The sequence below is a fragment of the Aplysia californica genome, unplaced genomic scaffold (assembly GCF_000002075.1).
Source record: "Aplysia californica isolate F4 #8 unplaced genomic scaffold, AplCal3.0 scaffold00124, whole genome shotgun sequence".
Classification (NCBI taxonomy): Eukaryota; Metazoa; Mollusca; class Gastropoda; order Aplysiida; family Aplysiidae; genus Aplysia; species Aplysia californica.
The window spans coordinates 180,089-194,322 of NW_004797394.1; the positions used below are offsets into that span (position 1 = coordinate 180,089).

General features: G+C 41.7%; 1 protein-coding gene across 1 annotated transcript in view; it reads right to left on the reverse strand.

The window, feature by feature from the left end:
• Positions 1-14,234, reverse strand: part of LOC101847815 (dmX-like protein 2) — a gene marked incomplete in the record, with an annotated part of 126,185 nt that overhangs the window by 33,240 nt on the left and 78,711 nt on the right. The window contains 13 exon segments of the mRNA XM_035969182.1: positions 162-328; positions 893-1,135; positions 2,458-2,570; positions 3,217-3,404; positions 5,020-5,160; positions 5,594-5,880; positions 6,185-6,347; positions 7,314-8,228; positions 8,770-9,003; positions 9,832-9,997; positions 11,248-11,465; positions 12,024-12,199; positions 12,671-13,694. Coding sequence (XP_035825075.1) covers positions 162-328; positions 893-1,135; positions 2,458-2,570; positions 3,217-3,404; positions 5,020-5,160; positions 5,594-5,880; positions 6,185-6,347; positions 7,314-8,228; positions 8,770-9,003; positions 9,832-9,997; positions 11,248-11,465; positions 12,024-12,199; positions 12,671-13,694 — 4,035 coding nt within the window.

The window sequence follows — 14,234 nt, forward strand, 5'->3', positions numbered from 1 at the left end:
CTGGGGTAATAATATTGTGTGTAAAGCGGATAGAGCTTGCCGCCGAGTGGGGATATGCCCTATACAAATGCTATATTATTATTATTAGTAGTAGTATTATTATTATCATTGAGCGAACAGTGACCTGTTAACCAAAAGACAAACCATCAAAGTTCGCTGACCTTTGTCATGAAATAGTTGACCATACTGAGTTCCGGCGGCACAAACTTCTCCTGGTACGTCTCTTTGGTCTCCGTGCTGGGCTTGGTAGCTCCGGGGCCGCCCCCGCTGTTGGACATGACCCTCATGTTGAACATCATGCGGTGCTTGCTCACATCGTCCTGAGACCCTGGCACAGTGGACACAATCACAAAGAAAACTTTAACAAACACCGTTCCACTGTCTCTTGAGTTGAAGGCTTTAGCACTGTCAATACTGTTATCATCATGTAGGTAAAGGCCATCAGTCCCTGAAGGGGAAACTGAGCCCCCCCAAAGTAGTATTGAAGATTAAGCTTCTGGAACAAAATCTTTTGTCGAAAGTGATAGAATGTGACCTCCTCACAAAGTTGAGCCTGTAAGTATAAACTCAAAAACTTAAAGTAAATCCACAAAGCACATTCGCTTCACTGGGCTGAAGATGAATTCTGCATTAGGGCCATCTTGCTTATCTTACTTAAAAATTTAAAAACCAACTAATCAAAATTAGACAAACCTTTAACACTTCGCCTTCACATCTCGCTGATGGGCGATGTTTACCACCCAGTTTCTTTGGATTTTCCCCAAAATGCCTTTGCCTTTGATGACAAGGATTTTTACTACATGAGCCTTGAGATGACAAAGTGTTAAAAGTCTCAGCTCTGAAATCTTTAAGTTCCATGAACATTTTTTTCTTTGGTCTCTGCCGTACTTACTAGGAACAGATGCTTTCTCTAGCCTGACCACGGTTTTGTTGCCGCCTCCAAAAAGCGCTGCCCAGGTCTGAGCATCCAGCTTGTTTGCGACCAGCCTGTACAGCATCTGAGGGTCGTACATGCTGAAGGCAGAGATGAGCAGGCTCATGTACACCGAGATGAGAGACTCCGTCAGCAGCACGTTGATTTTGGGGGCATCCTCATCTTTTTCTCTGGCTAGAAGGACTTTGAGAGAAGTGACGCCTGTGGGATTGAAAGAGAGAAATTTTACAAGGATATGTGAGGCTATGTGGTGAAATCAGGCGCTTGTCAAAACAATGAAATCAAAGAAAACAGCATTTTCTAGGAGCTAGATAATTTGCTTCAATTTTTCAATATCTGGTTCAACACCTTTTATGTCCTTATAAACATGCATTTCTCAGTAGATGTTACCGAAAAAGTTTATTAAAGGCACGAAAACTGTAATTTCCAGTTCCAAAGGACTCTCAAGCTTTGTAAGTCACCAAACTTTGGCGCCATTTTTTTGGATAGTTTTACCTCTGGCATCAAACAACCCCACAACCTTCAATCCCAAATATCTCGCCTTCTATTCAAATATATAGATATTTTTCCGCCAAATGCAGGAGAAATGAACACGCTTTACGGAGATACTAATAACTCTATACACCCCAAAATTGACGAGCACCTCATCCCACCATGTCGTGACACATGTGTACAATTTTAACAAAAATAGAGACGTCAATCAATTAACACGTGGTCTGATTGTTATTTGAAATATTATGTATGCCTGTCATCAAAATTCAGGGAAAAAAACAACTTTATCTTCTGAAATGGCAGAAAAGAATTGATGAGTCATCACAGTTTTTGCAAAATTATATGAATAATAGTGGGTGTGTCGGCACAATAAGTATGTCTTTGTACCCACCAAGCAAAAGTACAATTCTGAGATTTATAATACATCGATGCCTATCCTAATAAGAAACTTCCAAATTCACTAGACATTAAGCTCGCCTAAGGGAAAGCATTTAAAGCCACAATGGTCACTGAGAGCTCAGAAAATCAAGGGATAACACAGATTTTTTAAAAAGCACAAGAAAAAAGTATGCTTACAGTAGACATCAATACAACGAAGTGTACAAACAGAATGTAAAGTGGCGCTAGAATGAAACAATACTTTTGAAGCCCCAAATTTAACAGTTTTCTTTCCATCCCCCCCCCCCCCCCTCCAGGAAAATGTGTCATTAATTTTAAAAGAGTCTGAAATGAAGTCCTGGAACCATTCATGGGGGACACTGACCAAGATGGCCCAAAACAGACAGAGCTGGAGATCCTTTGTTGTTGCCCTAAACTCCAGATGGCGTGACGGGTAGTATGTAAGTAATTTTAAAAAATATAACTGAATATTTTCCTTCGTTCTCAACACTGATGAGCCCCATCTTTCAACTACACTTATGAATAAACGTTGAGCAGGAGATGGCGAGGTAAATATATGACTCTAAATATAGCCCAGCTAACATTTTGTCCATAGATATACACAATAATGTATCATAATAGAACTTCCAGACCTGGCCATTTGGCTGGAGGGGTGTTGACCACTTCATCTCCTCCTCCGGTACCTCGGTGACGACTTTTCTTCACACCGGCCATCAAGTGACTGGACGGGTAGGAGAACTCTGGGCTGAAAAAGAGAGTAGGTAAAAAAAAAAAATTGTTTATTTTGATTTTGACCGTTTGTGTAAAAACAAGCACACTGACCCAACTGATAATTTAGCACAGTAAAAGAGTCAAGACTTACAGCCATAAACAACAGAGGAATAGAAGAGAAGTAAGATTTAAGAGTGGCTCCCACCAACCACCACAAAGAAAATATCAAGTAGTCACATGACGTGTACAAGGGAAAACCTACTGTACGAGTACTACAATATAGTCATCCGGACAACAACATGTCATTTTAAAGTACCAGTTGATAGAGGTTGTTGTATTTGCAGATATTACATTATGTCAGTAGCCACTAAAACCACGTTTACTATTTCATAAAAGAACAACTAGTAGTGACAGATATATGCCCCCCCCCCCCTGTATGTCAGCAGTATTTTTTCTAGTTATTTTAGTATGGGGTTTTACGGCGCTCGCAACTGCATAAGGTCATATGAGCGCGCGAAACACAAGTTAGTGTCGGCAGTATGAAAATTTTTGCCTCTTAAAGGAAGCAAACTCGGGGGATGGCCGGCCATAAGAAAGTTGACAAGCACTACATTAGATAATCCTCCAATGTAGCAACTGAGCTTCCCTGGTGTCCCCTCATGACTTTAAAAAAAACTTACTTGATGAAGCCGTCAATGCCAACATCGGTGCTGTCACTATCGGCCACACTGAAGGTGTCGCTGTCGCACAGACTCTGGTAGATGCACGAGGACAGGGCCACAGCCAGGTCCCTGATAGTGCTCACCACTCCGATGTCTGTGTGGGCGTTGGGCGGCGAGTTCATCTCCACCACAGCGTGCAGTAGGTCCTGTTGACAAACACAAGTTTTAGTAAGAGTTTTTTGTTTTTTTAAAAATAGTAGATGGTTTTACGGCGCTCGCAACTGCATAAGGTCATATGAGTGCCAAGGGGTGGGTGTCAACAGAAAAGTCTTTACAGGAAATCAGACTTATTCTGCTCACGTCTCAAGCTTCAACAGCACAAAGCCTGCTTTGACTATCAAGGCACCCAAAAATAGCAGGTCACAAGAGAGTGACAAACATACAAAAGAAGAGAGGAAAATGACAATAGTAAGGATTAGGAAAGAAAAAGCAGCAGTTCCCTGTTGTAAATCAGGCACAGTTATGAGTGTGACATGAATCAGCCCATTTAAAATTCTACTGTGCTTGAACGAGAAATGTCTCCCCTTTGGAAATGGCCTAAAGAAGCAAGAGTTTGATGGCACTTGCAACACAGTTACATTATATATGTGCCGAAGATTAGAGGCGTTACTAGAAAGTAACATACAAATCAATAAAAAAGTTTGTTTTAGTAGAGGTTTTACGGCACTCGCAACTGCATAAGGTCATATGAGCTCTAGAAGATTAGAGGTGTTACAAGAGAGTAACAAACATAAAAAAGAAGAAGGGGAGATAAGGACGATATATGTTTGACAGGAAAGAAGGAGCAAACCGCACCAGAGCACCCGCCAACCGCCCACAGTAAGAGTTTAATGGTACTTGCAACACAGTTTGATTTGATAAGTTCCGAAGATTAGAGGCGTTACTAGAATGTAACATACAAATAAAAAAGGAGGCGAAATAAGGACGATAGATGTTTGATAGGAAAGGAGCAGCACTCCACACAAGAGCACTCGCCACCCACCCACAGTGGCAATCTTAATTACCGCCTCAATTTTAGTTTGAGAGAAATAAAGCAGATTCACACAATAATGGTTATCTAGTGCATGGAAAAAGTAACATACACAGACAGAAACAATGACAGGAAAGAAAAGATATTGGGCCTACCAGTGACACCCTCCAACCACAAAGCAATGAAATAACAAAAAAAGACATGTGTTTTAGTAAGCGTTTTACGGCACTTACAACAAAATAAGGTCATATAACTGCCGAAGATTAGAGGTGTTACAAGAGAGTAACAAATACAAAAAAGAAGGAGAGATAAGGACGATAAGATGTTTGATAGGAAAGAAGGAGCAAACCAGACCAGAGCACCCGCCAACCACCCACTAAAGACAAGTGTGTACCACACCAGCATCACAAAGAAGGGCATAAACAGATCAGTCAAACAGATTGGCGACAAGAACAATGCTGAGGGTTTTTTCGAAATCTATATGGAAAAATCCAGAACAATGCACTACTTTAAAAAAGTGTAGTAGAACGCCACAATAATGATGTAAAATGTCCCACTTCAAGTGCCTCTAGAACATCGGGTATTCTGCTTTGTCGGGCACTAAGCTGAGGAGAAAGCTTATAAAAATGACCAGAAACATCCTTACACAAGTGCAGCTGAACCTAAACCTTCATGCTAGGCAAGCATACAAGCAAGGAAGCCCCAAAGGACAGCAGTCAGCCAGACATCCACACTGGAACTCGGCACAGGGATAAGGAACTGGACATTTCAGCTAGAGCAACATCACTCACCTGTATGCTGCCCTGCAGGTACTGGATGGGGTCAGCGATGACACTGCGGCAGTTGGTGATGCTGGCGGAGAGGAGGGGCAGGGTGGTGGGGAAAGGCAGAGGGGACAGAAGCTGCTGCTGGGGACGTTCTTGTTGCAGCTCCTGAAATGAGTAAGTAAAAAAAAAAAAAAAGGCAACGCTGATTATAATATGGCAAACAACTAGTACTGTGTGAAGGGAAATGGAATTGTGCTTGACAATTTCAAATCGACACGAGAAAAGAAACATTAGTCATCCCATCATCACATCACATCAAACACACACAAACCCTTTTCTTTCTTTTTACCAAAAAAGAATATCTAAATTCAGACAGAATACACATAATTCCTACTATCAGCACTTTCATTTAGCTCCTTCATTATGAGACTTGAGGAATGAACAAGTGCGTAAAGTGTACTAGCAGAATCAAGAGCTCCAAGCACCCAGATGTCATGGCTTTAATCAGAGAAAACATAATAAATCATTTGTATTGTCAGCACTTTTACTTTTGCTCCTCCACTATGATCTGAGGAGTGAAAAAATATGACCAGTATACCTGCAGAAGCAAGAGCAGCTCCATCCTCACAGAGGCGAGCCCCCCGCCCGCTGAGCCCTGCTGTATGCAGTACGACGCTAGAGTACGCAGCAAGTGCTGATTGGCCTTCAGCCAGGCTTTTCTGCGAGCCATCCGTGCCACCTTGCTCTGAAGGTCCTGCTTCTCGGCCTTGAACACTTCGTGAAGAGAGGCTTTCCCAGCGGACGTGTCCGACATCACTGAAGACGTTCGACCTCTGGGGGATTCCACGTCCAGGAGGTCCTGATCATCCAAGCTCGAGTTGTGAACTGACGGGGGGAGGGGGAAATAAATTGAGATACAAACTAAGATTATGGACAATAAAGATACTGCCTTTTTTTTTTCAGCATTTACCTTTTCTTTCAGAAAGCTGAAATACGAAGGATTAGTTATGGCAGCTTTGAACACAAGCATATTCAAATAGAAAAAAACAAAATTAACCAATATGAAACAAAAAAACAACATCCATACTTAAGCAATAAAAGAAAAAGGACAGCAAAATCACGGAGCATAACACAAATTTATTAACATACACATATTAGCGGAGTAAAAAAAGACCCCAACACATCTTACTTTCTTGTGCTTGCTGTGCTACAGACTCCTGGCTGATGCCATAGTTGCAGATGACCTTCAACACTTCAGTCTCCTTTTCCAGCCAGATATAGAGCTGATGTCTGAGTTGACCGCCATCGACCTCAAAGCCAGTTGCCAAATTGCCCAGCTCCTCCATGAGCACCTGGTAAGAAATTTCATGGAACAGTTGAGCAATAACATAAGAATTGTTTTACAAAACTAAAATGTCAATAGAATAATCAAAAGGCAAAAAGCAAGGACTGGCAAGATAAAGGTTCACTTTAGTTTTATTAGAGGTTTTACGGCGCTCGCAACTGCACAAGGTCATATGAGCGCCAGAAGATTAGAGGTGTTACAAGAGAGTAACAAACATAAAAAATAAGAAGGGGAGATAAGGACGATAGATGTTTCATAGGAAAGAAGAAGCAAACCACACCAGAGCACCCGCCAACCATCCACGATAAAGGTTAAATCTTAATGATCTAGAAAAAACAGTTATAGCACGCTCCAATCAAAACACACATTTTCTTCATATGACGGGCTTGTAACTATTTGGACATACAAATGCACGGTCACTTCTTCTAAACGCATGCTTCAATCTGTGAAATGCAGAGATCAATCTGTGGAAGGCATTGACGGGTAAAGCTTGACAAAGGGGAACCTTCACAACAGTCTAAACATGTATATTGTATTGTATAGTATAAGGTTTTACGGCGCTCACAACTGCTAAGCAGTCTAAACAGCTAGCATAATGATTACAAAGACTAGTCTAGACACGCGTCTTTGAGAGGTTTCTCACTGGTGTCTGGGCGATGGTAATGTTTAAATAAACCTATGATGTGCAACATGTGTGAATGCTGTAAAACACTAGATAGAGATTAATGATTTAATCAGGTGACTAGAGGTGCTCAAAGAACTTATACGAGCTCATTTTGTCGTAATACTGGTGAAAGTGAAACCCGCCTTCCGAGGGAGGTAACAGCAATCACTAAAATATTATGGAAATTAAATGGTTGCACCCCCCCCCCCTTTAGGTTCACATAAATGCATGCTTAGGAGCCCTCCCGAACACTGTGCTTTTAGGCAGAGACCACTGTAGCACAAAATGCATTTCAACATGCCAACTCACCTTGAGACAGGCGATAAACTTGTACTGCTGAGCCATGATGTCAATGTGATTGGGCTCCTGCTCAGCAACCTCCTCCGCCTCCGTCCCAAAGACATCATCCAACTTACTCGGACTCGAGTTCTCATTTGATTCTCCTTTTCTCTTACCATCATTTACACCTTCTCCATCTTCATCCTCCTCCTCATCATCGCTGTCACCGAGACCAAGGTCAAGCTCATCAAGTTCATCTTTAAAGGTGACTCGGCTAACAGGCGCGCCCCAGTCTATACTGGAGGCTGTGTCTTTGTTGTTGTTGCTCGAGGCAAGAGACTGCCCCCAGTTAAAGTTGTCAGCTTTGTTCTGACTAGCGTTGGACGCTGGCTGGGGAGAACTGAACAGATCAGCTGCACGATGCGAAGAAGAAGAAGAATTACTTAATCCAGAAGCAGAGTTTTGAGAAAGAGGCGAAGAGCTCATGTCACCATTTGAATTCCAGCCTCCGTTCACAGTCATTAAGTTAACGTCTCGCAGTGTTCCCGTAGAGCAGTTTATATCAGACATAGATTTTCGTCTTCGCTTGGCGAAGTATGCCATTTTCTGGAGATCTTCTTCCACCAGCAGCGGCCGTTTCGGCAGTTTTCGCATGACCTCAATGGCCACCAGGGGGCAGCCATTTTGGAAGTGTGCATGGGCAGCGGCAAAGAATAGTTGCCTCTCTGCTGGAGTGACCTGGTCAAGGGTGGTGATACCCTCCGAGACGACATTGTCTGTGTGCGTGAAGCCTGAGACCAGCTGAGCGCGTTGCTGCAAGGAGGAAGAAGCCAGCCGTAGCCGTGTGATCAGAGGGTGTGTCCGCAAGAAGTTGTAGAAGTTGAACACACGAGGGATCTGGAGCAGCTTGTCCGTTTCACCTTTCATGGCCCTTCCAATGTTTTTCTGAAATTTGATTTTTTTAAAGTCCATATTAAACCACTTTCCTTAACAAAAACTTGTAGCCAACATGAACAACTATTGTACCCGTAGTACATAACACAACAGATACAAAGTGGGGATAATATGCACAAAAAAAGCGCCCCAAAACAACAACATATGAAACAAAAGAACGTATGAAACATTTTTCACTGTAATAAAGGTGCTACTAAAGACTTATAAATATTATTCAACTTACAAAAATTGCACACCAAAACTTCCAATTGTCTTGAGATAGAACATTCTTTTTAAAAACACCGCCTAAAATAATTTTTGTGAAACTGAAACATTCAAACATAATTTTTACATAGGAATATCATTCACAAAAACGTTCTTGAGCAGAAAAATGATTTCACTAGAACTGCATTTTAAACTGTTTTATTGTTGCAACCTCCATTTTTTTTCTGAGTCATGATTTTAAGACTCGAGCTGAACATTTTATATTTTTCTAGCTTGGAAGCTTTGTTCTCTTTGTTCTAAAAACTCTGTTCAAAGAGAAGTATCTCACCTCTAGCAATGTGCGGAGGGAAGACTCGTAATCTTTCATCTGCCACAGCGCCATGGAGCGCAGGAATGGGTCGGGACTGGCATTCCTGGCATCATAGTTCTCACCGTTCTTGTCTAGGCCAAGCACATTCTCGTAGAAGAGCTTCTTCACAGACTCAGGCATGATGGACTCTCCGTCGTACAGACGACACAGCACCAGGGCAAGCTGCAGGTCGTTGAGCTTATCCAGGATCACCTGACACAGACCAGCACAGACCAGATATAGTTAAACCTCATTCTCTATTAGAAGAAATTGATAGCGCTTCGAGTTTTAGTTAGTTTAGTTTTAGTAGAGGTTTTACGGTGCTCGCAACTGCATAAGGTCGTAAGAGCGCCAGAAGATTAGAGGTGTTACAAGAGAGTAACAAACATAAAAAAAGAAGAAGGGGAGATAAGGACAGTAGATGTTTCATAGGAAAGAAGAAGCAGACCACACCAGAGCACCCGCCAACCAATATTACTTGAGCCAGAAGGGAGTGAGGGGTAAAAATAGCTTGGTGCTGCAAGGGTTAGTAACATTCTATTTAAGATGTTGACATCCGCAAATCCCAGACAGCTACATTCTGCTACCGAGCACAACAACAGCAGCAAGGGTGAAGCAATGACAGGAGCTTACTGTGTGACTGTCTAAAAACCATACACATTTCACTTCAATGTGTCAGAGGAAAACTGTCGCAGCAAATAATAGCTACAAAATATGAAAAATTAATTTCTTATGATTTATACAACACTCCTACACTAAACCAAAAAATTCACAAAGCTAAACGATTTTTTAAAAAGCATATATATGTATGGTCTCTATCTCCATTTACTAACGGCAGGGGTGCGACACGTGCTACCAAAATGCAGATGGACTTCTGGATTTGACTGAATCGTAAGCTGAAAGAAAAGAAGCCATCTCACACGTTATGGTTCACATGAAAAAACATTGAAACACAATATCTGAAAAGTTATATATTTTCCGACAAGAGCTTCCCATCCCCCCAGAAAAGGTTGTTTTTTCCCCTCTTTGTCCAGTACTCACACTGACAGCATTTTCCACTTGCCCTCCCAAGAAGAACAGAGCCGCAGCGTGAGTGAATTCACCCTTCCCCAGCAAGTAGTAGGCATTCTTTTTGGCAATACGCTGGTTCTTTTCTACAGAGAAGTCCAGAGCAAAAAAAGCCTCCATTTTGCTGTCCCTCACAGTTCTGGGGAGGTGAAAAACAGTAGAATATTTTCACTGTATATGTTAATGTATACGTCAGTACAAGACATTTCCAGAACAAAAACACTACACAAACATTGACAAAATAAACATGTTATCAGAGGGAAATATGAGAAAACACAATGCAAACAAACAAAAAGTTTTTTAAATGTCATATCCATTTGTGAAAAACAGAATGAAAAAGCCAGCAGTTATTTCAACTTGGAAACATTTTCAGACTAGACAGTACAATCTAAAGGCTGACAAGAACTAAGAGAACAAAGACAAAAGTTGACAGCTTTTAAATTGTGTTGTGCAGTCTGAGAATGGGGTATATATAATAATAATAATAATAATAATAAATGACATAATAGAGCTCAACCCCAATTAAAGTACACAGGCTCTGAGCACTTTACAATACGGTACAACGTACAACAGTAACATAAAACGTTGTGTTCTGATTAAAGAAAATTACTCCAAATATTCATCTTATTAATTTAAAAACAGAAACGACTTCAGCTGACATTTGAATGAATCAAAAGATTTGATCTCTCTTAAAGTACCTGGTAAAGCATTCCAGATCTTGGGGCCTTGGTATTCAAATGCCCTTTCACCCATTGTTTTAAGTTTCATAAATGGTTAAATAAATTTCTTTTTGTCAGCTGATGACCTTAAACTGCGAGTTGGAATGTACAGTCTTAACAGATTTGATAGATATGATGGTGCATTATTATTCAAACATTTGTGACATATGGTGGCCAACTTGTACACAATCCTTTCCTCAACATAGCCAATGCAAAGTTCGTAAAAAAGGTTTAGCAGAGTCTCGCTTTCTTTTCCGTAAAACTAAACGTGCAGCATTGTTTTGGACAGTTTGAAGTCTTTTAACTTTCTCCAGTGATATTCCTGATAACAAGGAGATACAATAATCGAGTTTTGATAAAATTAAGCTAGTTACTAGTAAGGCAGTACCTACTCAGTCAGTATTGTAAAGCCTCGTGACATGCGAAAGGGGGAGTACACAAAGAGAAACTTGGCAATTGTCATGAAGAAAATTGAGAAATCTTTGGGCTCATGATTTTGCTTGAACATCAACTTAACATTTCACATGTAGACGAGAGTAATCTAGACAGCAAAATTCTGTTTCTTAAAAGAAAAAAGAGGATAAAACCAAAACTAGAAACAAACCCCAAAACAGCTCAAAGATTTTGGTTTATCAGTATTCTGCAACATGACCAACGTCCAGTGACTTACTTGAACAGTCCCTTCATAATGTTCTTCTTCTTCATGGCCAAGTAGTAGAGAGCAGCGTCTATAGGGCTCTTGGTGGTCTTGAAGACGGTGTTTGCCACTTTGAGCATCAAGGTCTTGAGCTGAGTCATATTGTTGAGCCACCAGCCTACTCCGTACAGCTTCAGCTCACTCCACGTGGGCTCGTCTGCCTTCACACACGGGATGGCCGAGAGAAGCTCCTGGAAGTACAACATGCATCTATTAGAGGCAGCTTTTTTTATACAACATGCATCTATTAGAGGTAGCTTTTTTATACAACATGCATCTATTAGAGGTAGCTTTTTTATACAACATGCATCTATTAGAGGTAGCTTTTTTATACAAAATGCATCTATTAGAGGAAGCTTTTTTGACAATTAACATCAAAGCTTGTTTTTATTTCCTCAGCCCTTGATTCATGGTTAATTTTGTCAGCTTAAAAAGCTTGCACAACGAGGGTCACATCCATAACCTTTTTCATGCAGCACTCTGATGATATTACAGTACATGGCAAAGAGTCCACATCCAGAACGGTCTTATGATTATCAGAACAGTTGAACCTGTCCTAAAAGACACCTGTTCGAGACAATCATCTGTCCAAATGAAATTTTCTACTTCCTCCCCTGAATATAACGACATTATTCACAATGTCCACCTGTAAAAGACTAACTTTTCTCCGCGACAATGGGTGGCCCTCTTGGACAATCTTGACTGTACAATGTGCATGAAATAAAAAGCACATTGAATTGGTTGGGTACCTGAGTGGACTCTGAGTGGAAAGCCCAGACCAGATGGAAGGTCCTGATGCCCTCAGAGAGCAGCGGTTTCCTCAGCAGTGGGGGCAGCGTCATCACCAGACACTGGTACTGTCTCATGGCCAGCAGGAACCTCAGGCCACAGTCGTCCGTGCTGCCCTGCTCTTTCTTCTGGGACTCTGGGAACAGAAAAGTTCCAAACTGCTCTAACCTTTCCTTCACATAATGAAATAAAAGCAAGAGGGCTGGGCCACAACCACACCATCCATTCAGCAAGGGGCTGGCGCTATAGTGCACTAAGAGGCACGAGCTTGGGGTATATCCAGTGTTTAGCTGGGTCAGTCATTGAGGACAGCTCTCAAAAAGCAAAGAGAGAAGTTGGACAAAGACCTGACTGAAAAAGATGGGAAAATCTGACCAAATGTGTGTGACATATAAAAGAAACACAGAACATCTGTTTTAGGCAATGAAAAGGAGATCACAATGTATTCTTAAAATAATATATATACTTAGAAGCAGTCACACTTTTAAGACTGATTTATGTGATGAACTGACACATTTGAAAATTGACATATATTACATATATTTATATTGTGAAAATTGCCTTTCTGATTTTTAACCTGATGATTTGTTAATTGGGAAAAACTTACCATCGTAGTCATCGTTGAACTCGAGAGCTGTGGAGCCCACAACCTCAGCAAGAGCGGCCAGATAGAACTGGTCATTGCCAGACAGACCGGGGAGGTTCAGCTTGAACAGATATTCCCGCAAGATGTTGGCTTGAGCAGACGTGAAGCAGTACGGGTCAGACGGGGTCTTTGCACTCCCAGACGGGAGACGTGGCCTCCTGGGATTACTGCTGGAGCTGTCGGCCGAGGTGGACAAAAGCAGCTGGTCATCTAACTCATCATCGTCATTCCGCAAGATGTTTGGGTTCAGCAAATCGTTGTAGTCCGTCTCCCTGTTCTGCTGGCCTGTGGCAGTCTTTGATGCTATCTCCGAATTGAAAGGAGTCGCGTCTCTGTCAGCCGCGATGAGAGCGTACAGTGGAAGAGGTGGGATGGACTTGATCTCAACGTAGTTGATAGGTGCTGCCTCTGCATCCATGTCGTTCTCACTGCGGACCGAAACGCTTCTCTGGCGCGACAGCTTCACACTCAGGTGGCCATTGTCCAAATGATCCTCTGAAAAAATTGTCTGAACTCCGTCTGAGCCACTGATGCACCTCACCAGGTGGGCCAAGACTGCCTTGACCCGCTTCGTTTTGCCGAAGTTCAGCAGCTCCATCAGCAGCTTAGGATGGTACTGAGGTAATACTGGGTTGGCAAATTTGGCAGCTTCAAAGAGGCCACTGTCGTACAACATGGGCAAACTGGAGATGCTGTCACTGCGGGCCAGGCTGATGCTGCCCTTGGACGTCGCTGACGTTTGGTTGGAACGTTTCCATGCATCTTTCTTTGACGATGGCAGCTGGCCCGAGTTGACAGTCAAGTGCTTAAAGTTGGACATGGACAGGGACGTTTTGAAGTTTGATTTGGACTTGAAGTTGTGACACAGGTTGAGGCTGGACGCTGCCGTGACTAGGTTTGCTTCTGTCAGAGTTCTCTTGTCCATGGTGGACTCATCCTCAATCACTTCAACATCAGCACCATCTGTTCTCCACTGGGTGAACACCTGAAAGTTAATTAAGTAACTGATAGTAAGAACTAATATTTGAAATTTTAAATAATAATAATAATAATTACATAACTCAACATACCTAGGACAACAAGGTCAAATTAGGCCATTATGGGCTATCTTAAAAGAGACAAGCTTACCCTTTCCAATACATTACAGCTTCATTAACCAAAAATGAAAGGTTAATTGATCCAGTGCTTGATAGAGGAGTATTCCATAAAAAAGTTTATAATAAAATCTAGCCTTTAACCACCGAATTTCCTGAAATGAAGAGACAAGAAAGCGTTCTTTACATCCTACTTCCCACTCTGAAACAGTCTTTGTTGCAATATGTAGTCTAGCATGCACATAGTGAAATCAGCAGGACTTGGAAATCTTTTCTTTAAGCACAAATTTTGCTATGTATTTGATTTTCATTTTGAAAATAGGTGCGAAAAAAAATTTGGGACCAGAAAATCTGCACGCTATGTGCCTACTAGACTGCTCGCTCTACGGCAAGGAGAGGCAATGAAATCAAGTTAAAATTCCAGAACTTAC